At 36.6% G+C, this 27949-nt stretch overlaps 1 protein-coding gene across 1 annotated transcript in view; it reads right to left on the bottom strand.

Moving 5' to 3' along the window:
* LOC142347954 (uncharacterized) overlaps nucleotides 1-27682 on the bottom strand; it is a 94764-nt gene extending 67082 nt beyond the window's left edge. Inside the window, exons 1-4 of the mRNA XM_075399119.1 lie at nucleotides 26948-27682; nucleotides 26245-26292; nucleotides 6079-6195; nucleotides 5583-5645 (exon numbers count right to left, since the gene is read on the bottom strand). Coding sequence (XP_075255234.1) covers nucleotides 5583-5645; nucleotides 6079-6195; nucleotides 26245-26292; nucleotides 26948-27152 — 433 coding nt within the window. The 5' untranslated portion in view covers nucleotides 27153-27682. The remainder of the gene's footprint in view (nucleotides 1-5582; nucleotides 5646-6078; nucleotides 6196-26244; nucleotides 26293-26947) is intronic.
* Nucleotides 27683-27949: the final 267 nt, after the last annotated feature.

Here is a 27949-nt window from a genome sequence, read left to right as displayed (position 1 = left end):
TTAAGATAATCTTATGTGGCGCAGTCAAACATCTTGTTTAAACAAGCAAGCTTGGTTTCTACGATCTTGCTAAACCCTTCTATATGGTTGGACCGTTGAATATTTTATTTCAATGAATGAAATCTGCAGAGATTATTTGGAACGAAAATGGCAGCAGGCTTCGAGTTTGCAAACATGCAATATATTATCCATCACATAAATAAGTTGTAGAGCAAACACATCTGGAACAACTTGTTGCAATCGTCCGTTCAATTCAGCAATGTTTTGTACGAGAACCAGATTTTCGACCCATAGAACCAGACCGAAAGTGCGTAGCTCTTAATCATATTACCCTTTCACTTGTTTTCAGATGTTCCAATTGTTGACTTCGTTTGTTTTTTGGGGGATTAAAATGATAATCCGAGCAGTTATAGCCTGAGAAACAATTTCCGATGTTTTTTCTTGCATTTCACAATCTACTATATTGTTGTTCGGTGAATCGAGGCTGGGAATGAAGTTCAGTTTGTTTCACGATGATCCTACATAGATTATCAAATTTTTGTGTCTTCTGAGTAAACAAATTGTTGTACATAAAAACATCAAGCATGTAAAAGTTTGGTTTTCCATTACAAGTTGCAACTCGCTGTTCAGTATTTGAAAATTATGAAGCAACGACCTTTTTTCGCAATTGTCACAAACAAAACGGCACAGTTTTGCGAGAACTATGTGCAGTTTTATATTGTCGAAGTCTTTATATTAAACTCTAACTAAAAATTTGTTTGCTTTCAATATTTTATGAAGACTATCGCATTATGTCAGAAGTTGAGTGGTTGTTGAGTTTTTCTTACAATGTGTTTGCCTGAAATACTTTTTGTTGAAGTCCCTTGAACTGCTTAAAGTTATCATTCAAACAGAAGTGACAAAGAACTTAGATTAGCTGTAGGTCAGTAGTTGGTTACGTTCAATTGCTTCCACTTTCAAGGCAAACTTGAATTTGTTGAGATCTAAAACGCAATTCAACTTTTTGTACAAATTTTTATCAATCAGATAAAATTCTTCACTTGATGAAATCTTTGTACAAATGTTTGTACAAAAACGTTATTATTCATAAGCACAGACGAAATTTTTTGTTGAGTCTGTGGGCTCTTGATTTTTAAAAAAAATGTCTTGTCGCTCCTGTTTCAAGATACCGTGAAGTAATGTTGTTCTGTTCGTCATATTCGTGAAATTTACGCGAATACATGTTTTGCGAGATTAATTTTTTTTCTGCGTTTAGGGAACAGAAAGGCTGGTTTTCAATTGGATTTTTCCCCTTTTTAGCAGCTTTTTTTCCCGATGAATACTTACGGAGAATTTTTATAAACGGGTACTTGTTTTTACTGGAGGCGGCTAGGGCCTTGCTTTTTCAAAAACTTTATTTATTTTCCTACGAGGAACATCATCAAGGGCGTCAACTCAACTATCCAACCATAGCAGAAAACGAAAGTGATCTGTGAGTTGTTACTAAGTCAATTGTCTAAAAATTAAACCACCAGTTGAGAAAAAAGAGTTGGTTTCCCAATCCGAATAGAAACTTAATTTGCAAAACCTTTATGATTAATTGAAGTTCCAGAACTTCATAACAAATGTCAGCCTTACTGCAGACAACGATATCCCAACACTTTCCAGTTTTAACAATGAAGATAAGTGCATATCTCGGAACTCATTGAGTAGAAGATTTCGAGCTTGGTAGTAGCTGGATAGAGAAACTCAGTTTGTCTTAGTATTGTTTATGTCATCATTTAAATATAACAGAATGGAGCCTCGAAGCTGATTGATTACAATTTTAAATGATCCATCATTAGCCGCTGTTTAATTGTGGATTGTATATCAAAAGTAAACAGGTCTGTTCAAACACAAAGAGACAGCTACTTACAAGGTCAAATTCAGTTTTCGTTTTCGTTGTCTCTGTCTAATTAAATTGAGAGTTTATTTGAGTAGTAATAACACCTCAATGGGGCCTGTCATCCTGTTCAATCTTACATATATTACATATTTGCCGTCAAAAAACTTGATCAATTCTGAGGCTGGTATCTGAGCAGGATCTAGATAAAAAGATTGTTTAGAATTCAAATTACATGCGCTATGTTCAACATTATTGGCAGTTCAGAGAAATTCTTTTTGTTTTGTTTGTTTTTCGTTGTCATTTCCATGAGTTGCCTGCGATTGTCTGATTGTTCTGTTCTAGTAATTTCGTTATTTGATTATTGATTTTTTGTAACCCCATTTAGACTACTTTTATTTCATCTAAAAACAGTTCACTATTAGAGCCTCAGCAGGTTTTAAGCAGTATTCCTGAAACTCTGTTATCCCAGACACATTTTTTCAGTTTTTTTAAACTTTCTATTCTCAACGTCTTGGTTTTTCGCACGCAAAATGCAGTGGTACAGTGGTTCAAAATGTTTGAAGGTTTCATAACTTGTGTTTGCGGACAAAATTCTTTGCGGTTGAAAATACCTAGAGGAAAAACATCTTAAATTGTCAGAGAAGATACCCTCACTTTTTGTGCCACATTACTAAAAACTTGTTTGTCATAATTTACTCAGCATTTTAGCTTACTCTTTGTTTAGGGGCCACAAAAGCTGGTTTTTCGAATCAATTTTTCTATATTGTATATTTCTTGCTTTATTCTCAGCTTAATCTCACGATGAATACTGAAGGAGAACATTTATAAACGGTTCCTAGTTTTAGTGGAAGTGGCTACTGGCCTTGCTTTAATAGAAACTTTATTCATTTTTGTACGAGGAAGATCATGAAGGTCGTCCATTCAACTATCCGAACATAACGGGAACTCAACATGAACTGTATTCCGTTACCAAGTCGTTTTTCTAAAAAATAAACTCACAAATGTATAAAAGGCTTTGGTCTCCCCATCTGAATGGAAACGTCAGCTACAAACTCTTCATCATCTGAGATTGATTGGAGTTTCAAAACCTCATTATAAATGTCAGCTTTACTGCAGAGAACGATATCCAGCTACTTTACATTTTTTTACAATGAAGATAAGTACTTATCGCAGAACGCATTGAATAGAAGGTTCCGAGCTGGCCAGTAGCTGGATAGAGACATTCAGTTTGTCTCAATACTGTTTTTGTCATCATTTAAAATATAACAGAATGGAGCCTCGTATTTGATTTATCTCAATTTTATTTCATCACTCAGTAGCTACTATTTGATGGTGGATTGTATATCCAAAGTAAGCGGGTCCTTTCAAACACAAAGAAAGTTACCTACCATATCAAATTCAATTTTCGTTTTTATAGTCTCTGTCTAATTGAATTGAATTGAGAGTTTATTTGAGTAGCAAAAACACCTCCATAGGGCCAGTTATCCTGTTCAATCATACGTGTATTACATATTTGCCCTCAGTAAATATTTGATCATATTTGAGGCTGGTATCTGAGTAAGATCCAGATAATCAGGTTGTTTCGGTTTCAATTTGCAGGAGCAGAAAATCTAGTTTTTCTCACCGGTCTTTGTTCAACAGTTTTTGACAATTCGTAGAGAGTACTTGCGGTTTGTTTGCTTTTTATGTAGTCATTCGATGGGTTGCTTGCGATAGGCTGATAGCTATGTTCAAGTGATTTCGTCATATTTTTACTGATTTTCTTAAACCACAGTTAGACTACTTTTATTTCACAAATTTAAGCAGTATTCCTTCGTTTCTGTCATCCCACCCATCTTTTTTCAGACTTTTTTGAAAATTTACCCAATTTTAAGTTTTGGTTATCCATCAGCAAAATCTAGTGCTTCCAAATGTTTAAAGGGTTCATAATTTGTGTTTGCCGAACCAATTGTTTGCGGTTTATAATTGCTAGAGGAAAAAAATTTTAAATTTTCACTTAAACTACGCTTATTTTTTGTGCCATATTACTATTAACCTGTTTGTCATAAATTACTCAGCATGGTCAGCTTCTTCCAACATATATTCCTTTAATGTCGAAATATATAAAAATTCTTTTCTGGATCTGTTGTTTGATTTTCTAAGGGGGCAGACTTCACACACTCCTGCTCTGTTCGTTTTGATCCAACAAACTGAAACTTGGACTTTATCTCTTCAAGATTGACACGCTTTCTTCCTGCAACAGATTTAATTCTTTTTTTAAATTCCAGTTTTGCATCTGGAAAGCTGTCGCAAAAATCATGCGCAGCTTAAGTCATCACATTTGCTCGACGCTTTTGGCAAGACCAAAAGTCTAGATCGACTCTTTCCATCGATCACATTTGAGACAATTGAGGCAAAAAGTCTTTAGATTTCAAACTGCATGAACACATGGTTAATTCGATGAAACAGTTGTTATCGCTGCTCGTTTCTGTTTTGCTGATTTGTTTTATTGAGGAAAACTTCAATTTTTCTGTCTATTTTACCGTTAAATTTTTCCTTTTTTTTCAACCAATTGCGGTGACAAAAAACTAGCAGAATAGGAAAGATCTCGCAGCAGAATAATGTATATTCGCTTCAGATGTAAATTCTCCTGCTAGATCCAATAGTCCTAAAGCACACTTCCAATCCACAACAAAAAGCGCCAGGATGCAAAAGCAAAAGTCTTGGCCAAAAAGTTCTTAACATGAATATGAGCTTAAGCCCCAATTATTTTCTTTGTGCTAAAATCTACCTCTACTTTAGAGATTTTTCCATCTGCAATTCCCTGACCACACTTTGATGTCGAGTGTTAGTTCAGCCTCCGTTATATTTCAAAACATTCTTTTCAGAACTGAATGTTGGGAGTTTTGCGGAATTTCAAACGAATTTGAAATGCATGAAGCCAGAACGGGAGCCATAACTAAACCATCTACTTTGATAATAAAAAGTATTCGGTTTTTGAGAGACATTTGATTTTTTACAAGTATATTTTCGTTGCTTTTTATTTAGAATTTCAATATTTAAGCATCGCAGCCGATCCACTTGGCATACATCCAACAATTAAAGTTTTATTTTTATATCAAATTCTTTATGTGCACGATTAATCTTCAATCAAGAATTCAGATGAGAGCGGATTCTTGTCAGTGGCCAGTTGATCTGTCTCTGGTTGGGAAATAGCAATAACTTCCAATAGGCTTTCGGAAGAATTGACTCATACTTTTGCTTTATAATGGGGGTTTAATATTTTTATTACGAATTATTAAGGGAAAGTAATCAACTTGGTTAATTGGTTACTCAAGACAGTAGGTCAATTACCAGCATTAGTTAGTGTGATCAAATAAAAACAGAAAAAAAACCATTGTGTAAGTGTGAAGCAAACAATTGACGACGGTCTGCTTCGACGAAACACAACTTTTCCTCTCTTCAGTTACTGCCGTCTGAAATTTAAAAGTGATCTCGAAATCCGTTTTCAATCTGCCTGGTCATTCAGTGCAATAAAATTGTTTTTGTTGTGCGGCTGCCCCATCTCATTAGGCAATTCGATAAAGAATAGAAATTATTATTTTATGATTTAATTGAAGGCCCTAAAAAAACAACATGAAACTCTGGCATCGTGGCTATGTACCTCAAATTAAATTTGGTTCTCAGCTCTTTTTTCATTGATATCTAAATAACATGTGTTGTTGTATTGACAACTTACGGTTCAGAGCTGCGTTCCAAAGCGAAATGCCGTCCATTTCAAAGTTGGACAACTTCTCGTAACCTAAACAAGAACAACAAAAAAATTTTTTTAGTAATGAGAGCAATGCGAAACTAAAAACGTTGAGGATAGACGCATAGTCAACGATCAACGAGAAAAGAACTTGCAAAATGATCCCAGTTTGAGGATCCTGACCAAAGTGTCCACATTTCCAATTTTCCCCGGAACTCAAACTTAGTTCATTCCTCAAGTCATTTTCTCTTTTGTTGATGACTGCGTCTATCCAGAAGCTGAACATTTTGTAGTTTTGCGTGGTTTTTCATTAATATAGCGAATTGTTTGCGGCACAGTGTGAAAAGTAATTTGTCATCGCCTGGGAAACACTAAGGAAAAATACAATACATTGGGACTCTCCAACTCAATGTGGATCTGATGATCTGAAGTCACTTCAATCTGTGTACCTGGAACTGAGAATGCGTAAAAGAGCATTAATGACCTGAGCAGTAGATTCCATTCCCATGCATGTGTGATTCACAGATACACTTGTAGTTCACTCCGTCGAATGAGCACACAGCCAACTCATGACACAGATGAGTGCCCGTCTCACAAGGATCTAAAATCCCACTAGATGGGTTAACAAACTCAATCCGTGCAGGTATTCGACAGAGAGCGACAAAAAATAGTTGATTCTGTTGCTTTGTTGTCTCTCCTAAATCGAACATCAGTGCTGATCAGCTTATAATCCCTTTTACGTGTATCGTCGTTTTTAAACTAAGATCATCAAACGATGTCCATAAGAAGTTTTTTGCAGTAATTTATTACAATTTTGGGAAAATAGAACAATATTGAGTAATCTCAAAGTCACAATAAAACCTTGTACACGTGACTTCTAAAAACCTAATTAGCATAAAAGCATAACTTAAAGAGCTCAAAAAGCTTAAAAGCTCAATTGAGATTAAACTGGCGCAATTTCAATCAACTGGCTTCCTAAATCGGCTCCTAACAGGAAAGTAATTTAAGTGCAAATATTCACTTTGACCGCTATTTTATCTATAGATTTCAGCTCGGCAACTCTGTTCTCCGTTCAATTTTCAGTCCACTTTAAACACATTCAAGTATATGAAAGTTTTCATAGCAATAGTTTACCAACAAAATCAACATGATCAACAACATTTTCCCTCTTTTTGGTGAGATTGTCAACTGTTTTGTTTTTTCCTATCACAATAAGCATCATTGAGTTTCAGGTGAAACAAAACTTTTCCACTTTTAGAAGATTAGGAACTCAAAGTTTTTTTGGCGAATGGACCTGACTTCCAAACAACTTTTTACTGAAATTTATTTCACGCCAATTTGAGTGAAACAAAAAAAACGAAATTGAGTCTTTGCGAAAAGTCGAATAAATCTGTGCTTAAAAAGCTGTTGGCTTGCAAACTGCTCTAAAACTGTATTAATCGCTAAAATGACAAAATTGAAGATTTTTAGGTTTCAAAGTCAGCGCATATTTACAAAAGTTGATGTTTTATATCAAAGGTTAAAGAAGAAGTTTTATGCTGGCTACTAGCAAGAGTCAAAATTCGATACAATTCAACGGTTCTTAAGTTCAAAAATTGACTCAAACCTGTTTTTCTTGACAAACATCTATCAAAACACATTATAACTTTAAAGTTGAAAATTTGACGTCTCCTGAGCTTAACTTTGATGAAAATCAACAATTTTTACGTTTTAATTGCACAAAAATTGATAATTGTAGATTTCAAGATTGACAAAAAATGAACTTGTGGCATTAAATCCGACAAAAATTTCAAAACCCAGCTTTTTCTACCTTTAGAAGTCTTTGAAATAATTTCTATTGTTTCAGAAATTAGAGACATTACGCTACAAACTTATCATTCTTGCTAAAAAGAATTTTCAGACACAGACCAAGGTTTAGTGAAGACAAAAGGTGAAAACCCAGCCAAAACCAATAAAACCCAACAAAGTGAAAGTTAAAAGTTTTGAGCCATTAACCCAAATCCCCAATTTGCCACGCGGCGCGTTTACATAGCCAATTGTCTAGTCAATCCCCAAACGAATCTAAAACTATAATTTGGGTTAATTATTCGATTGCTTGAAGTAAATTTAACAAAAACCCTTAATTCAAAGCAACTAAGACAAAATTGATGGCACTTCAATTTTCTTGCGATATATACACGTTGAGCAATGACATCTGTTGATCCGAATTATTTAAAAAAAAGTTCGAATCGACACTCAAATTCCGATTAAAATTCAAAATACACCTAGTGAGGGAACTTCATGTCTACGAGCTTTTGAAGCTTCCGGCAGCTGTTATAAGACAAACACATGCCCATCCAGAGGTAAATAGCTACATAAGCCCCAAAGAAACTCACACACTTTTTAATCCGGAGAAAAGAGATAATTTTTTGAAAACTGAGATAAAACTTACAAAACAAAATAAAACGTCCATTAAAGTTCGCGTGAATTCTCTGCGATGTTTGAGTGAAGTATGATATATGTGTATTAAAAAGTATTCTACTACTTGGCAAAAAACAATTAGACTCTTATTTGCAAAGTATTAGAGATGTCTACATATATGAGAATCCAGAATTACTCGCTATATTTTGGTAACAGAAATGCTGTCAAAAATATCAAGACACCTAAGAACAGACATTAATAGTCTGATGGTGCTCTTGCAAAAAAATAATAATTTACTGATTTTATGTTTATTCTCTCATTTGGTATCAGTTTGAGAACGAATTTATTATATTTATTATTTCAGTACAGATCATCAAACTTTTATTCTCTTTTGGATTGATGTTGTCATTGATATGTTGCAATAAAGGTAGTTTAGGTTTTGCGCGTTAATTCCGTCGTTATGTTTAACATTGAGTCCCATTTCAATTGTCAAATGAATTATTTCTGCTAGTTGTCTCACTCCAATAACTGAAATTTTCAGATCGGCTGTTTTTTTTATAAGAAAACAGCGGGTTGATGAATTTTTTAAAAATATTTTTTTACTACTTTTTTATAGAGTTGCACTTCTGCTATGCTGATAATGGGCTTGCATTGAGGTAACCTTTATTATGATTTTCAGCACATTTTAGCCGAAAAAAATTCATTGTTTTAGATTATTAACCAATATATAACGTTAGAAAAGCCCAAATGTTTCTAATACAGCCACCATGTCGATTAAATTTAAAACTGTGTGAAGTTAAAATCATTTTGATGTTTTATCCACCATTAAACAAAAATAAATACATATAAAAACCTCCGAATTAGTTGTTCCGACCCACTTGTGGGGGAGTAACTATATAGTCAAATGGCTATTTTTTGTTTAGACAATTTTGGCTGATCGGTATATTCATCGTAGAGAGTTGAGACTGGTATCATTAGAAAGCTCGTCGAGCGTAGAATATGGAATTAAAAAGTTTTTTTTTATTTTTGTTTTTTTAGGGAGTTATCGAGGTTTAAATTTTTGGGAAAAGTAGAGTGAATTACGTTGTTTTTTTTTCACATTTTCCGTAATTTTTGAACAAATTTTCTTCAATTTTGCTAAAAAATCTGTTGATTAGACATGTTAGATTGAAATTGATACCCTACTCTAGTATGCCATAGTAAACTGAAAATTAAACACACTTTTTTGAACCTCAATTTAGTGGGGAGGGAGGAATATATACTCAAATGGGCTCTTTTGTGTTCAGTCAATTTTGGCTGATCGATATATTAACCGTAGAGAGTTGTGAGTGGTATCATTAAAAAGCACCTACATCATAAAATATGGAAATTAAAAAAAAACGGAAGTTCGTTTTTTTTACATGGAGCTGTCGAGGTTTAAAAATTGATGAACATTCAAAAATTTATTTACATTTTCCGTAATTTTTGCTAAAATTTGGCACAATTTTGCTAATTTAATTTATCATAAAAATTTTGAAAAAATGAGTGTTATCGGTGCATTAGAATTGGAGCAACTTGCGAAACTGTTTGATTAGAGTCTCTTTGGCTAAAACATTTGATAAAAATTTGTAAAAATTCAGATTTTTCTCATCAAAAATTGCACAAAATATGCTTTTATGGTCCGCTTTGATTAAATTTGCCAACAGTGGAGACCTAGAGACTGCAGACACAATCTTTTTAAACTCCAAATTATTTATAAAGAGAGCTAGTTGAGACTCGACGCCTCATAAAATTCTTCTTGAATTAAAGTTTCAATTGGTCTATTCCACAAAAGTCCGGAAAAATTGGTTGGTTTGTTGGAAGCGTGGCAACAACAGGGATAGGTTTGATAATATCACGGATTCTCACAATCAGAAAATATATTTTTTTTGGAGCTGCCCGTTTTTTAAAATATTTTACTTTTGTTTTTTTAACGTTAATTATTGACAAAAATTTTATTCACTGATCCATTATTGACAACTCATATTTACGTAAAAATAAGGTTGAATGCAGATATAGTTCGTTTTCAGAGAAAATCATTTTTTAATGCCTTTGAAGACGAGTTTTAAAAAACTTTAACTCAATTTTTTGTTTTGCCTTCATGTGTTTGTAATTCTTTTTGCAGTCTGATTGCTAAGTGTAAGCATTCAAGATCCAATTGACTTCTTCAAGAGTTGTAAATGAACATGTATCATTGATTTTGTTATTACCTTATGTGTCTTAAGTCTCAGTGTCTCTTATGTTGTTGAATGCTTTATTTTAAGGAAATTTTAGTGACTTTTGAAATTGTCAAATTTTTAATACTTTTTTGTCATATTTTTGCGTATTCTCAGTAAATATCGCTCACATTTTCTGTCACATAAGATACAAAGTAACCTTTGTGGCGGATTTTTTTTAAAAAAAAATCGGCTTCTTGGTTTTGGTACTGGTTTTCAATCAAAATTTTTTGATTTTTGTGCTTAATTGCCCATTTGGCTGTTGTTTTTGGTTTATTTGTAAGTTTTCACATTATTTAACGTTCTAACTGGAAAAACTCAACAAATTTTGTAAACGATCATTTTTATTATTTTCATAACATACTATTTTCATTATTGCAACACCGTTTTCTTTCAGATATCTGTACAGTTTTATTTTTTGGCCTATTTGTTGTTTTTTTTATTGTTGTATGCCAAATATTGGGTAATTAAAGTTCTCAGTCGCCTACGATAGATACATAAATGAACTTAATTATTGACTCTCAATTTAAATTTTCTCAAAAATGTAAAACTATTCTTCAGCTTAAACTCTTTTGTCCTGGTTTGCGTTTTCTTTCGTATTTTACAATGTTGTATCATTTTCATAATTTAGCTTTTTTTTGAGAGCCCTCTTTAAAATTTTGTTGAGGCATACATTATTTTCAATTAGTTCAACGTTTGGACTGGTGTCTTCAGGGAAAATTTGTTTCAGAAGAGTTTTGTGAAGTTTAGATGCTTTACAGTGTTTGTGGTTGCTTTTGCTGCCATTTTAAAATATTCGTTTTACAAAAAAATATGATGATCAAAACAGACGCAAATGAAGATTTTATTTTATTGCGGTTAATATTTATTAAACTTAATGACTTCAACACTGTGGTTTCGTAAAGATTTTGTGAAGTTTTTTTTAGTTCTACTTGTAATTGATGTTGCTTCATAGTCTTATGAATTAGTCTCACTAATGACCTGTGCAATTAGTTTTTGAAGATTCAGCAAGATGAACTGTAGAATCTTTTATTGGAAAGTTTATGCTGGCTATGACTTCGGAAATCATTTGTTTTTGAAAAAAGACAATGGATTTCTGAGATTTGCCAAAACCATTTATGTTAACTTGTTGCTAAGCATCTCTATATGTTGCCAATGCAAATGCGTACAAGCGAGAGGAAATAACGTGTGCGTTCGCACAGATTGTTCTATAGCCTTTTTCGCCGAGCGGTTAAGACTTCTGGCCCGCGCCCCAGAAGTCCCTGGTTGGAATCCCGTCAAAGTCAGAACATTTTGCCGCCATGAAATTTTATGTTTGGTTTTTTAGATTGAACTTAATAGGTTTTTGACCTCTGTGCGGCCTTCACCTAGAGATCAAAGATACGTTTGGCAGACGACCTTCTGGTCGCCTAATGCAGTAAAAAACATGCGATTTTCTCTCGTATAGAGAGCTTGTGTGATATGGTTTTTTTGTATGTTATCGGATGGAATTTTATCGTCTTGTACGTTCGAGATACGCTTGTTAAACATGTTTCTATACGTAAATAGATCATGAAAATTTCTTCGTGAGTTTGTCTTTGTTCCGATACCTAGTAAAAACCTTCCTAATTAAGTCTTGAATTTTATATACTTTTTCTTTCGAGAATTATTCAAAATTATTACTCGATACGAGAACGAGGCACAACATTTGGTCCACCGAAAGTGATAAGGAACCAGAATCATTTCACAGCCGATTTCCGGACTCCACAAAGAGAGAGAAATGTGGTTCTGGTCACCAACGTTTGGAGTGAAACTGATGACCGAAGCATAATGAGCGAGGCTTCTGGAAACCCAAAAGTGAATGTACTAAGGATTTCAAGGGCGAAACGTCAGAAAAACTGTAAGATCGAAACATTTCAAATGAAAAAACTGGGATACGACAGAAATTGATGATATAGCGTCAAAATAGACAAAAAAACTCGACAAGTGACAAAAAACTGGCTTTAGTCGAAACACTTTAACTTCATATTTGAGCATTAATTTGATATTAGCCAAACGTGTCTGAGGGGTGGGAACTTGAAAAACCAGCTTTCAAAAAAATTAGATAAATTCATCGCAACTTTTTTGCAATTTTTAGGTCGAAAATTTAAAAAACCAAAAATTTGGTCAAATTTTCGAGAAACTGGTAAATTATTGTTCAGCATAGTTGGGGTAACAGTATAATACAGGTATTCAACAGAAAATTTGGATTTTGACCAAACTTTTGAAAATTGTCGATTTTACCAATTTTTGAGAAAAAATCTCAAAAAACATCAAAAAACAGGAAAGGTTTGTAGTTTTTTGTCCCCATACAGTAAATACACATTGATGTGAGCCTATGGTATTCATTTTGGGTGCTAGTTCGTTGTTCCACGCAATAAATAGTCTACCAATAAACAGCCAAAATCGGTATACAAGCACTGTATTTTCACTTCCCGGATTAAGCTTGAATACTTTCGCTGTTAACTAGAGAAAATCGGTACAATATCAGTTGGATAACGTTTTCCGGCACAAGAGTGATATAATCATATGGCACGACGCCATAAATAATTCGTAAACATCGCATAGAACGAATAACTACCGCAAACTTGCGTTGCCGGAACTTGCTATCGTATTAGAACATTATCAAGACAGTTTGAAAGCAATTGTTTATTGTCCGCGTAACGGCGCACCGAACATCTTTGGTTTTCTTAAGCAAACAAGCATAGTGACTCTTGATGTGATCACTAATTTAGTATCGAAGCGCAAGCAAATGGATCAGAACTTGATAAAAGAGTACTATCAATTGCATCAGAAACATCATCTTGAATTAAAGTCACTTACATTATTACTAACACATCAGAATTCAATTCCTTGCTTGCTTAAGAAAACTCGCCGTAGTAAGCTCAATAAGCGACGCCGTAGAGCGAAAAAGAATAAGAAAATCGGCGCTGAAGCCGCAGCCGCGTCGCTTTCTAACTAGGTTTACTTCTTTCTGGTTTTGTGACCTCAAATGAGCTTACAGGGGTTATAAAGCTAGTTGGCTGTGATAGCTAGTCGTTCCGCCGTGTCTTGTTTTTGTTGCGCGTTTTCCGTGGTGCGTTTAGCAGCCGCTCGATTTTCGCGTCTGCTCATCCAGAGCTCGCGTCCGTTCCTTTTCCCGCCTTTGCGTTTCCGTTTCCGCCCGTCACACTAAAGTCGTTCGGCTTCTCGTTTACCTCGTTTCGCTTATTGCATATTTCGCTCGCCCTCCCCCCGTTTTCAGTGTCTCAACAACTTTTGAGTTATTGTGTCCTCGGTTCTAACTAGAGGGGTTACGAGACTCAAGAGTGTTTTGAGACTCAGCCGTCCGCTGCGCTAGGTTACGTCCCGCCTGCCGTGCGTTTCCAGCTCCATTTTTCGTTATCCTACTACTTGTCCGCCTTTACACTTCGTGCTTCATTCGTGCTCCGCGACTTGGCCTGACTTCTTTAGTGTTAACCCCTTTTTGTGTTTTTTTTTAAATTGTGTACGTCCAAACTTTGAGACCATTATCCCGAAATCCTTTCAAAAGTAAACCCACAATAAATCAGTATGTCAAAATCTATTGGAGAGCGGTTTCTTAAGTTGCATTACGCAAAAACAAAAATTGAGAGAGAGCTTTGTACAGCCTATGTGGGTATCGATGACGCAATTCAGGAACGCGCAAGACGCGTAAAAGTTGAGAGGCTAGTAACTAGGTGCAAAGATCTCTTAATGAGTGCCATCTCTAAAAATTTTCAATTACTAGCACTCGCCGCGAAAACTGAGCAGGCAGAGAAAAATAAAGCAGAAGTTGATGAATGGCTAGAAACTTTTAAAAAAGGACATGATGATTACATGAAAAACGCTCGCAAATACATAGACTCAGTCCTAGATACTGATAGTTCTAGCAAGTTGTCTCACCATTCCAAAAACTCTTCCGCAGGCAGAACAACATCGAATGCTTCCACACTGCGTAGATAAGAACTACTTTTTGGCTAAACTCCGACGCGAGGAAATAGAAGAGGATAACAAAGCCGCAGCGCGAGTTGCCGAAAGAGAATATGAAATTGAGATGGCTCTAAGGGAGCGAGAATTGGCCGAAAGAAAACATTGGAACTCTTTGCTAAGAAACGCCAAAATGATCTTGAGAAACTACAGGAGGAAAACCGTAAACGACTCATTGAGGCAAAAATACAAGAAATTGATCTCATGGATAGTGAATCGTTGTTTAGCAAGAGTAAGTTCGACAGAGAATCAAGACGTGGTAGCTACCATTCAAGGAAGAATGACGACCTAGTAAATGAATGGCTTGAGTCTGCTGACAATGAAAGCACGCTCACTGCTCCGGATAAGACCGTTCAAACGAGTTCCGGTCAAAATCAGGAGCACTGAACAAAATCAGGTCACAAAAAGGAACCGTCAACAGATCCAGCCAAGAATGCAGACCGTGATAGTCAATTACCGCCTCTCATTCAGCAATCTTCCTTTGAAGTTAACGAAACTGGTAGAGAAAACGCAAAAGCTTCATTCCCGTTCCCCCGATCGACCGAACCGAGAGAGAGTTCACTTGCTGGCGAACTTGTTGATCGAGCGCCTGACAGCGGCCGATCGCCTAATGTTGAACATCCAATCAACTTGAACACAAACACAAACAATCTGACAGATCCCTTGACATAATTTAACGTACATAATTTAACGCACATAATTTAACGCAGAACTTGTCGTCCAATATACCTACTGGTGATATCATATCCCGAAACCGTCCTCAAGCATCAGTACCCTTCAGTCATTACGTCCCAAACTTAGCCTCATGGAAGCTGGCCAGTGTAAACCCGTCCACCGCTACCGTATATTGTCCCCCAAATTTGTCTCAAAGCTCATCTGTAACTATGAACACAAGTGTACCGGTTTCGGCTGCCACAGTTGGCGGTACAACATACTACCAAAATCCGATCTCGAGCACGAGTGCATCTGCGCAGGTACTTTCTCCAGCGTCCGCCTCGGGCTACCCGATGCCGACACTCCCGTTTTACCCGTTTCCGCCTCCTATGGTTAACCCCGCAATGTTTCAAGCACCGAGTACGGTTACAATAAAAGAACTAGCTGAACTTCTTACTCTCAATAAGAAGGACCTCCTACCAGATTGGAACCTAGCCAAGTTTAATGGTAATTCCTTGCAGTGGCATGAACGGTACGGCCAATTTAAGAGCGCTATCGATTCGCAGGCCCTAAGTGATGACATCAAGTTGACGTATTTGAAAACTCTGGTAGTAGGTAAAGCCAAAGATGTCATTGCAGAATTCGCTTATTGTGGAAAAAAGTACAGATGCATTGAAAACACTTGAGCGAAAGTTCGGACAACCCCAAGCAGTTGTCACTGCTCATCTTGACAAATTGGCAAACTACCCTTCGATTAAGATGCAGAGCTCTGATCAAATGATCCATTTTTCCACAACTGTCTCTAGTCTTGTTGGCGTCTTCAGGTCTTTGTCCTATGATGCAGATCTTCAGAGTTCATCACTCGTGAATCAGGCAGTTCAGAAGTTGCCACCAAATTTGAAGGAATCATGGTCCTTGCACACTGTGAAAAGAGACTTGATTCGCCCAACAATGTTGGATTTCAACGACTGGTTAAAAGAAAGAGCCGAGAATCATGATCGCATGAAAACCACTTCTTTCAGGAGCAAACCAGAAGACACTAACAGCAGTGGTGCAGTAAAGACCAAAGTGTCTTCGAAAGTATTCGCGTCCAACTCAAAGTCATCTAGTGTTAGTAGGCAGTCTCAAAGTTCAAAGAATGATCACCCACCTTGCGTATTTTGTAAATTACAACATCCGATTTGGCAATGTCAGAATTTCAAGGAAAAAACTCCGACGCGGCGTGCTAAAATAGCCGCAGAGAACCAACTCTGCTTTTCGTGCTTGAATCGTAAGCATTCGTTCCGTACGTGTCCGAATCAACAAAAATGTAATCGCGAAGGCTGTCGCAGTATGGTGCTGAGCGGATTTTCCCAGCAAGCGGCCAAAACAAATCTGCTGATGCATCACAACCAAAAGTCAACTCAACAAAAACGTCAACAACGGCTGTAGACAATGCAAGTACTCACGGAATAAGCAGCACATCAGGACTCACATCGATCACTGATGTCAAGTGTCTTTTGCAGGTACTCGAAGTTGATCTAGAGGGACAATCACAGAAGCGCGCACGAGCACTTGTTCTCTGCAATACAGCCTGTAGTCACTCCTGGATCTCCAGTGAACTCTCGAAACGTCTCCACTTGAAAAGAACACCGTTAAATTTGACGGTGAACGGTATCAGTACGCAAGAGACAATACGCACTGAAGCTGTTCAGGTTAAACTGACCCCAATTGGTGAGAACACCTGTTCTCCGTTTGAGTTGTTGCCGTACGTGAAAGAAAATCTTCGCGTTGGGTCTGACAAAATTGATATCAATGCCCTGCAAGATAAATATCCTCATTTGAGTGTGTTACCTCCAAAGAGTTATGACTACGCAAACGTAGAGATGATACTTGGTCAAGACGCGTACCACGCCATCCGCCCGCTCGAGCATTTCGAAATCCTCACCCGTTGCCGTCCGTTTACCGTTAGGACGGGTACTAAGTGGTCCAATGCCGTCAAAGTCCGGTCTAATCTCGACAAGTTTAAAAGCGGTAGTTGAACATAACTCTGAGTTGGCGACACAAATCAAGTCGTGGTATGACATGGAATCTTATGGGGCTGTTAAGCAAGTGGATCTGCGCTCAGCGTCCGACCGTCGACCGTCGAAATCCTCCATCAGTCAACCATACACGAGAAAGGTCGTTACTTCGTCGGTATGTTGTGGTCTTCCGATGAAGTCAAACTTCCAAACAGTTATTTTTCTGCATTGGTCCAGCTGAAGTCTTTAGAGAAGAGACTTAGTAAAGATTCCGACTTACTCGAACGCTACGCACAAACAATACGAGAAGATTTGAGTTAAAACTATGTTGTTAAACTGCAAACCGGTGAGGAAACTGGGCATCAACACGGCAGGAAATGGTATTTGCCGCATCATTCGGTCATGAACCCAAACAAACCTGGTAAGGTGCGAAGGGTCCTCAATGGTGCCTCCAAGTTCAAGGCGTTTCTTTGAACAAACTCCTGCTGACTGGTCCAGATCTTCTGCAGAAGTTGATTCACACGCTGATCAGATTCAGTCAGCATCAAATTGCTGTATCCGCTGACATCGAGGAAATGTTCCTGCAAGTACGTGTGTTGCCATCTGATCAACCAGCTCTCCGTTTTTTGTGGCGGGAGGACCTCTCAAAGAGCGTTAAGGTGTATCAGTACACTCGACACATCTTCGGCGCAAAAGACTTACTGACTTGCGCAAATTACGCGCTGCAGCGAACAGCACCAGATCATGAAAAAGAGTATCCAGACGCAGCAAAGGCAGTTCATGAAAAATTCTATATGGATGATTACCTGGACTCAATGGAATCTCGTGATGAGGCGCTCGAGTGGTCACGAGACTTGGTCAAATTACTTAGTAAGGGTGGTTTCAAACTAACTAAGTTCATTAGTAACGTGCCAGGTTTACTAGAAGAGCTTGAAGATCTATCAATTGAGGCTGTTCCGAAAGTCATTGGTGCGTCAATGGAAGAGTCATCCTCTCATGTGTTGGGATTAAAATGGGATCATACCGCGGCACTTCTTGTGATAGCAGTAAAGCAGTCACGCAAAGGTTGGTTTTGAGTTAAGTAGCCAAAGTATTCGATCCCATCGGCTTAGTTGCTCCTTTTACCGTCACAGCACGACTTCTCCTGAAAGATGTTTGGCGTTTACATGGTCAGAGCTGGGATAAAAACTCCCCAATGAGATGATTGATCGATTCTCCTCCTGGGGTTCTGAGTTACCAACACTGGTTTTGTTAACCATACCTCGCTGCTATTTTTCCGGTCTTTTTGAACACATTGAATTGCACGTATTCGGAGATAGTTCTCAGGAAGTTTTTAGCGCAGTTGCGTTCTTGCGTGCACTTGTCAGTCCACCATCTGAAAGTAAACGCACCGAATTTGCATTCGTGATTGGAAAAGCACGTGTCGCCCCAACGAAGACACTAACCGGTTGAACTACTCCAATGGTTGAACTCACCGGATAAGCAACCAATATTTGTCGCAAACCTCGTCTCGGAGACTCTTGAAGGGACAAGTGTCGATCAATGGCATCATGTTGCATCTCATGCTAATCCAGCTGACGCAGGTACCAGAAGAATGTCTTCTGAAGCGCTGCAAAAAAGCAGTTGGTTGCATGGTCCCCAGTTTCTCCGAACGTCCGATTTCCCGTTCCAGCCTAATACTTATGTAATCAAAAACATCAAATTGAAGAGTCATTCAACTGAAGCATCCTCTTCAGAGAAGACTTCAACTTTGATAACCGACGTTTTCAAAAGGGACTTTAGCCTTCCGTTCCGTAAGTTCAGTTCGTATCCTAAACTGCTTAGGATACTTGCGTTTTGCATGCGATTACTCCCTCGTCATCTGGCCTTTCGGTCTTCTGGAAACAAAATAGTTCATCCGGAAGAATTTAACGCTGCAGAACGAAAACTGCAGTTAATTATTCAGTCTGAATCATTCCCCCTTGAGCGACCACAGCTTGTTCAAGAAAAACAAATTAACAAGAAAAGCTTTATTGCCGTTTACTCACCCTTCATTGGAACTGGTGGCCTACTACGGTCCACCGGCCGCGTTAAGCGTCTCGCCGAAATTGACTTTGACTTGAAGCATCCAATAATACTTGATGGACGCCATCCATTAGTTCTGTTGTTCCTACGCCACATGCATCTGAAGCATCACCATGAAGGTGTCGATTATCTCCGTGCACTTATCCAACAACGATTCGCGGTCCTGAAACTTCGTTCAACACTCCGTTCTAATCATTTCAGTTGCGTTCTTTGCCGAAAAAGAAATGCAACACCCGTCCAGCCGATGATGGCTGATGTTCCGTCTGAACGACTTGGGTTTCAGAGTCACCGACTTGGGTTTGGATGCAAACACCTGTGTGATGGGTATCGAGCAATTCATCGCACGTCGTGGAATGCCATCAGAAATCTGGTCAGACAATGGGACAAACTTTTTCGGTGCAGAAAAGGAACTATTGGCATGTCTGCTCAATTGGGATGCAAAGTTGATAGCTTCAAAACTTGCACACAAGGGAATCAAATGGAAATTTAATCCACCTGCAGCGCCGCATCAGGGAGGCGTCTGGGAGAGGCTTGTGCGTTGTTTCAAGCGAACTTAGTAAGCCATACTCAATAACCGCCGACTTACTGATGAAGTACTTCAGACGACTTTCTGTTTAGTAGAACAGACGCTGGATAACCGCCCTTTGACGCGCGTTAGCTCCGACGCCAACGACTGCGACTCCTTGACGCCGAACCACTTCCTCCTTGGAAATCGCAGTTCCTGCTTGCCTTCACTCGCTCCGGTTGATGACTTTAACCATCGTAAGAGGTATGCTAGAGCGCAAGCTTACGCGAACGAGATTTGGAAGCGTTGGCTAAAAGAGTATGTTCCTGCTATGAACCGCCGCCCCAAATGGAGAACTTAACCAACTGGAGTGCTGACAACTGGCGACTTGGTCTGGATAATCGATGACGACAGCCCAAGGGGCCACTATCCACTCGCTAGAGTTTCGAGGCTGCGTTACGGTAACGATGGAATCGCGCGATCTGCGAAGTGCAAACACCAACTGGCACCCTATCCCGCCCCGTAATTAGTCTAATGCCTGTCTTAGAATCATCACTTTTGAGGCCGGAGGATGTTGCCAATGCAAATGCGTACAAGCGAGAGGAAATAACGTATGCGTTCGCACAGATTGTTCTATAGCCTATTTTGCCGAGCGGTTAAGACTTCTGGCCCGCGGCCCAGAGGTCGCTGGTTCGAATCCCGTCAAAGTCAGAACTTTTTGCCCCCATAAAATTTTATGTATGGTTTTTTAGGTTAAACTTAATAGGTTTTTGACCTCTTTGCGACCTTCATCTAGAGATCAAAAATACGTTTGGCGGACGACCTTGTGGTCGTCTAATGCAGTAAAAAACATGCGGTTTTCTCTCGTATAGAGAGCTTGTGTGATACGGTTTTTTTTGTGTTATCAGATGGAATGTTATCGTCTTATACGTTCGAGATACGCCTGTTAAACATGTTTCTATACGTAAATAGATCATGAAAATGTCTTCGTGAGTTTGTCTTTGTTCCGATACCTAGTAAAAACCTTCCTAATTGAGTCTTGAATTTTAGATACTTTTTCTTTCGAGAATTATTCAAGTTTATTACTCGATACGAGAACGAGGCACAACTCTATAGACAAGTCATAACCCTTACCTATTGAACTAAATCGCCTCCTTAATACAGTTTTATTGTCTTCAACTGGTCTTTGTTCTTGATACAACCAGTTTTCGTAAAATATTCGTAACTTTTGCCTCTTTGCCCATTTTTGTAGGTTTTCGTTTCCTATTCACAGTATCACAATATTGGACGGTTCTCTGGTCATTTGAAAAAAGCAATCAATAATTTCAAATGCTTCTAGCGAACAGCTCAAAGCTTAATTTGCTGCGACATCGTTATGTGCACGTTTTTTCATGCTTATTTTTTCGTGCTTTTTTTCTTTTTGCCCTTGGTTGTAGTTCTTTTTGTAGTCAACATATTCTGGATAATTACAGGCCCCAATCCCTCTCTGTGGAAGTATAAAAAAACTTTCAATGATTTCATTTGATGTAAAATGTTTCTAATCACTTTGAAATTGAAAAGCGAAAAAGCAACCTTTTCAAAAAAACAGCAACGTTTTATTAAACTTTGCCCCTTTTGCTAAATTCTTGTCGATTTGTTACCAATTCACATTGAGGAAAAGTCTCATAATTTTTCTTCTAATGAAGTACAAGTTAATCTTCTTTAGTATAAGTTTTATCTGATGCCATTTTGATTTGGTTATTAATGGTTTTCAAAAAATGGACAACGAGTTTTGGTTGTAATTAATATTTGTAATTATTTGATTTTTATCGCTTTTTGTTCTGGTAGACATTATGTGTTAGTCACAGGTCTCATCGGTCCTCTTAGATAGATTGTTTTACTCATTTGGTAGTTTGTTGAATGATTTGTTGATAAGTTATTTTTTTATCTCTTCCTCATTTGGTAGAAATTTAAGTGAAAAATGTAGATGAGCGGGGTCGGACATTTATGTGCGAACGCACATTACCGTGCCTCCTTGTTTTTTTTAATATCAGTTTATGAATGAAAAATGTGGAGCAAACAATTGAATTTCGTGCCTCAGAAATGTCAATTTACAAGGTTTAATTTACAAGAAAAAGTATTTGATTTGTATTGAGGCTCTGTCTTTCTTCCAAGATCTGACTTTTGAAATGAAATTGAGGTGAAGTAAAGTCAGGCCGAAACATAATGTGGAGCGCGCGAAACAGCTAGTGCCTAGCGACGTAAAATTGTTTTCACGCTAATTTTAAAGAAGAGTGGGAAATCCCTGTTTTTGAGAAAAAAATTCGTGCGAACAGAATTTTTGTTCACATGCAACATTTTTACCTTCAATTTTCCTGTTTTTTCAACGTTTTTTTCTAGTTGGTTTTTGTATTCGATTTATAGTCCATTCAAGCGTCTTATGTTTTGTAAAGTCAATGCAAATTCTTTGAAAGGTGCATTAGAACGCGCCCTGCTATATTTATGTTTTAGTTTCAGTTTAGCAGTTTTAGCCTACATGAAGTTGCATAGAGTTCAATCTTAATTTTTTTGGCAAAAGCGTTGCATGAGGAACTAACTGCTTGTCATGAAAAATTGATTGAGAAAAATGGAACAGAGAAGTGAGTTTTGTATTTCAGGCAAGCCTATGATCAAAAATGAAACCTACTTGATAATTCAAAATTGAATTTCTTAATAAAGGAATCAATCTTCTATTCCAATTCATTATAAGATATGATGTCAAAGTCAAGCTTTTGGGTTTCAAATTTTTTATTTTGTTTGTTAAAAACTGGTTTTTTGCAAAACATAAAATTTGCCAATATTTGTCAAACTGGATAAAAACTGGATCTCCTTCCTTCATCAAAACTTCTTTTTGACAACCCTTAGAAAGCTTTAAAATTATTGAGCTATTTGCCTCAAAAGACAGAATTCTATAGGATATGATACACTGTATGTTTGTACGATACACTGAGTCTATACACTGAGACAATATTTTTTCAACTTTTTACTGTGTAGGTGTGTTCTATGTTTCTCTGAATTTCACTAAAACATAAAATTTTATATTATGCCTTATATTAAATTTTATATTATAGATTTTATTATTTTTACCTCGGCAGTTAAATTTGTACATTTTTATTTCAACTGAACGTGTAATCTTTAACTGGCATCAGAAAACTTTCACGGCAAAATAAACGTTGAGCAAATGTATAACTCGTTTGGTTGAGAGGCGGGCACTCATTAAAAACAAAACGTCAGAATAATTGCAATTACTAAATGAATGATTTCTTTTTTGAGTGAATTGCATTTCAAATTTTTGTGAATTTTCGTCGATATATTCCGTTTAAATACATAAAGAACAGACTCAAAGTTATCGCTTTTTGCCACAGCTAGCTGTCATAGTTGAGTTTAAAGCAGTTATAATATTATCACAGCAATTGGTGAACCCTTAGCTAAATTTTACACTTGCACGCTCTATATGTAATTAAAAACAACCATTTAGATTCTTCACTGTTTTGTTATTAAGTGTGTTCAAGTAATGCTCTGTCAATATCAAAAGGATGAATTGATCCAGAAAACTCTCAAGATCAGGATATTTTTGATGAGTGTCTGAAAACTGGTTAGTTGAGAGCAAAGGTGCTTTGGTCAAGTCCTAGTCCAGGAGACCGAACAAAAACGACCCAAATATTGTTACAAATAGTAAAGTCACGATTTGTCGGTATCATCGGCTTTGTAAATAAGAAAACCCTCGGTTTGTTTTGTTTTCGAACTTAAAAATGTATTGATACGTCCGTTTTGAGATACGTACGTAGTTTTGGTACGTTCGATTTAATCAAGGGAAACATTTTGTGTGCTGGATCTGAAACGTATTAAATCGTCAGTTTTAAGCTGCGCAAAATCCAGTTTTTTAATATAATGTAGTCAAGGGTTCTGATAACGTTTCACTCACAGAATTTTATAGAATGTACAGTTGCATTTCTTTGAGGCTTTTTTTTCAAATTTAGTGCCAACTTGTTGAAACATTTCTCTCAGCTCGTTGAATAAATTAGATGAGCAATATTGAAAGTTTGCCTAACTTTGGTTGAGAAATAGAGCATACATGTTGAACACTTTGATCAAAAAGATTGTTTTTTGATTTCACACTTACCCATTTTTTTAATATCCTATACAAACAAATTTTTAAAGACATTTAATTAGGAATTGTTGAGTTTTGTGACTCAAAGTAGCCGCCGTTGAAAAACAAAAAACATCGACAACTTTTTTCGTTTGAAAATTGGATATATATATATATATAATATACATATCAAATTTTCAAACGAAAAAAGTTGTCGATGTTTTTTGTTTTTCAACGGCGGCTACTTTGAGTCACAAAACTCAACAATTCCTAATTAATTGTCTTTAAAAATTTGTTTGTATAGGATATTAAAAAAATGGGTAAGTGTGAAATCAAAAAACAATCTTTTTGATCAAAGTGTTCAACATGTATGCTCTATTTCTCAACCAAAGTTAGGCAAACTTTCAATATTGCTCATCTAATTTATTCAACGAGCTGAGAGAAATGTTTCAACAAGTTGGCACTAAATTTGAAAAAAAAGCCTCAAAGAAATGCAACTGTACATTCTATAAAATTTCTGTGAGTGAAACGTTATCAGAACCCTTGACTACATTATATTAAAAAACTGGATTTTGCGCAGCTTAAAACTGACTTGCGCAGCTTAATTTAATACGTTTCAGATCCAGCACACAAAATTTTTCCCTTGATTAAAATCGAACGTACCAAAACTACGTACGTATCGCAAAACGGGACGTATCAATACATTTTTAAGTTCAAAAATAAAACAAACCGAGGGTTTTCTTATTTACAAAGCCGATGATACCAACAAATCGGGACTTTACTATTTGTAACAATATTTGGGTCGTTTTTGTTCGGTCTCCTGGACTAGGACTTGACCAAAGCACCTTTGCTCTCAACTAACCAGTTTTCAGACACTCATCAAAAATATCCTGATCTTGAGAGTTTTCTGGATCAATTCATCCTTTTGATATTGACAGAGCATTACTTGAACACACTTAATAACAAAACAGTGAAGAATCTAAATGGTTGTTTTTAATTACATATAGAGCGTGCAAGTGTAAAATTTAGCTAAGGGTTCACCAATTGCTGGGATATTATTATAACTGCTTTAAACTCAACTATGACAGCTAGCTGTGGCAAAAAGCGATAACTTTGAGTCTGTTCTTTATATATTTAAACGGAATATGTCGACGAAAATCACAAAAATTTGAAATGCAATTCACTCAAAAAAGAAATCATTCATTTATAGTATTTGCAATTATTCTGACGTTTTGTTTTTAATGAGTGCCCGCCTCTCAACCAAACGAGTTATACATTTGCACCAATGCTTGCATTCGAGTTACTGATCGACTCATCCGCCTGCTCATCTCCTGCCGACCCGATCCTCCTCAAATCCCGAACCAAGTTGATCCACACTGTGGATCCGGAGACTTGGTGCAGGGTGCAAGATGTGTTGCAACTTACTGAAAGTTGTGAATCCCTGCAGCCAACTGTAAAATGACGGTATTTAGATTGAATAATTGAAAAAGATAACTGAATACTTCAGAACCAGTATTCCCAAACGTGTACTCCGGGCCCAAAAGTGTATTCCGAAACGTTTATTCCGGGCCCAAGCGTGTATTCCGGGCCCAAACGTGTATTCCCAAACGCGTGTATTCCCAAACGTGTGCTCAACAGTAGCCCAAACGTGGTAATGTGTCCTTTCCAGTGCAAAAGTTCGTTTGGAAAGGCACGTAACGGCAAAAAGGAGAGTTTTTATGATATCATGTGAGATTTTCGAAATTTTCAAAATAGTATGATTTTGGTATGAACAGAATGTTTAATCGCAAAAAAAATTGATATAGTATGATTCAGTAATGCGTTTTGAGATATGCTCTTGGGATATACTGTTTCAGTACATTTTTACTCTGCGACTATACTTCGGGTAGAAAATTTACTATGTTTGAAAATCGATCACATCGACAATAAAATACACCGAAAACTAATAATGGAAGGTTATTCACTAAAAAATACTGAAGAATCTAGTTTCTGTCCTTTCTAGCATAGTTCTACCTCTGGTGAGTTGAACTAGGATAGCTATAGTAACGGAACACTAAGAAAACAAATTCAGAGAACACCGATTCTGAATTTTGTTCTGATGCTGACTGAATGTTAGATATACAGGTAACACTAGCCTAAGGAAAGAGGATCAAAGAGCGTTAAAGTGTATCAAGAAGAATTAAGAATTCAGAGGAAGTATATTAAGAAGAAGTCTCGTTTTTCCGTTCTAGAAAACTGACGAGTGAGATCGAAGAAATGATTATGCATTTTTTTGCATAGAGGTCCAATCATTCAAGACAACTTATCGGAATCCGTATATCGTAAAATTCACTGATTTATTTTTCATTAAGTATTATGTCTAAAAAATTTTATAATCATGTTATGCACAAAAGAAAATATGTCACACATAGAGCTTTTAAAAAAATTGATTTCTTGGCTTTATATGTGAAACGTGTTCACATTTTTAAAACTTTAAAAAGACTGAAGTAGGTTTCTAGAAAAATATAGCAGATTATTAATTGAAAATCATATAGGAAGAATTTTTAAAAACGAAATAATTTTTAAAAACTGCAAAATGTTTTTTTATCTCAAAGAGAGTCCTGAAATTTGAAACATCTATTTTTGCTGTATTGTAACCAAAAAATCAGCGAAATTGATGGATGCAAGGTATATTACGTACTTTCAACGTCTTCTGTTTCAGAAGTGATCCGTAGTGGGTCCAAGTCAGCTAAAACATAAAACAGCATCTGCAGATAGGTTGATCAGTTGTTTCAACAAACTTGTACTGATATTGAGAACACAATAGCAGCAGTAAAAAAACAAGTTTCAGACCAGTTTTAGGAGATTTATTTCGGGAAGTTAACCTTCAGTATGGCTTAGTTTTACGAAATACTTATTTAATTTTAATGAGATTAAATTAGATGAGATTCTACTCAAGAGTTGAATACTGCTCCAGACAGCCCTAGTTAGATATAACTTTAGAATCTCATGACACGTATTAAAAATGAGTACAGCCACTACCAAAATATCTATAGTCGAATCCGACAGCTTTGTTCGAAAATATAGAAAAAGTTCATTTTTATCACCAAACTCAGTTTCTTAAACGTCACGTACGAATTACCAGCTTTAACATTGTAAATGAGGGTAGAGCGACTTCAGCGATCGGGTTGAAGAAAATCATCATTAACAGCTAAGACAGGTACCAAAAATTATAGGATACTCCCTGAATTCTCCCTGAATTTCGGTGATTAAAGGTAATTAAAAATGAGTTAGCATATATAAAGTGGTTTTACTCGCGAAATCGACCAAATTTTCTCGAAATTATGGCGCTGCCTGTCTCTAGCTGGTAATGTCTGGTAATGTGAAAGAATATGCAAACTCACGATGTAGAACGAAAGTAGTGCCTTTCAGTTGTTCAGTCTGATAGTAGAAATTTAAATTCTCAGCCGCGTAGCAATCACATCGACCGATTATTTGATCATGTCTTGCAATGAATTTTCCACCTCCAATTGGTACAACTTGCGTAGAACGACATTTATTACCACAGACTCTCAAGTGATCAGTCCGAAACCTCAGCTTGTGACTCATCAAGTCTTTGTTTACGTGGTAGACATCGTGTGACGTAATAGAATTGGAAAACCTACTAAAAGAGTCGCCGTTTTTTTGCCAAATAAGTTACGATCAGTACTAATCTGGCAAACATTGTGGCATATAGATTCTACTTTGACTAAAAATTGAACTTTCAATACTTGACTCAATCTCTGCGATCATATAAAAGATTTCAGGTAACTATAAAACAAAACTGAGCCTCCCAATCCGGAAGATATAGGAAGAACAACAAAGAAAGTAGCAAGATATGTTTGGTCTGAAACTGGTAAGGCAATGTCGCTGTTGTGATCGGTTCATAAAAATAACAATTTCTGGACGTGTGAAAATATATAAATTTTTTGGTGAAGCTTATAATAGTTCAAAATTTTGCCCATTTTTTTAAGCTTTAATACTTTATAGAGCAATCAATTTATTTCGAGGTCACGATTGATTATAACGGAACGAAAACAAAAACTTTCATTCATTTTATTCGAAATGATTTTTGACTGATTGCGAATGGTAGAATGAGATTAAAGGGACCTCCACACCTGTTTAGTCAAACTAAATCATTCATTTCAAATTCATTTGTTGTCTTCTTTCGGACAAAGGAATTATAACATGAAAGACTTTGCCAACGTCAGAGAATTTCCACTAAAGAAAATTAAAAGCAAAAGGTCAAATGCAAACAAAGCAAGTTCACTGCAGCTGTCGTTATCAAAACATTGCACAATCTAAATGTGTTACAATTCTGATGTACATTGTAATATTCTTGTGACATTTAAGTCCTTATTGTTTCG

The sequence above is a fragment of the Convolutriloba macropyga genome, chromosome 10, assembly GCF_964194025.1.
Source record: "Convolutriloba macropyga chromosome 10, txConMacr16.3, whole genome shotgun sequence".
In the NCBI taxonomy this organism is placed as follows: Eukaryota; Metazoa; Xenacoelomorpha; order Acoela; family Convolutidae; genus Convolutriloba; species Convolutriloba macropyga.
This window is presented reverse-complemented; position numbering and strand designations above follow the sequence as displayed.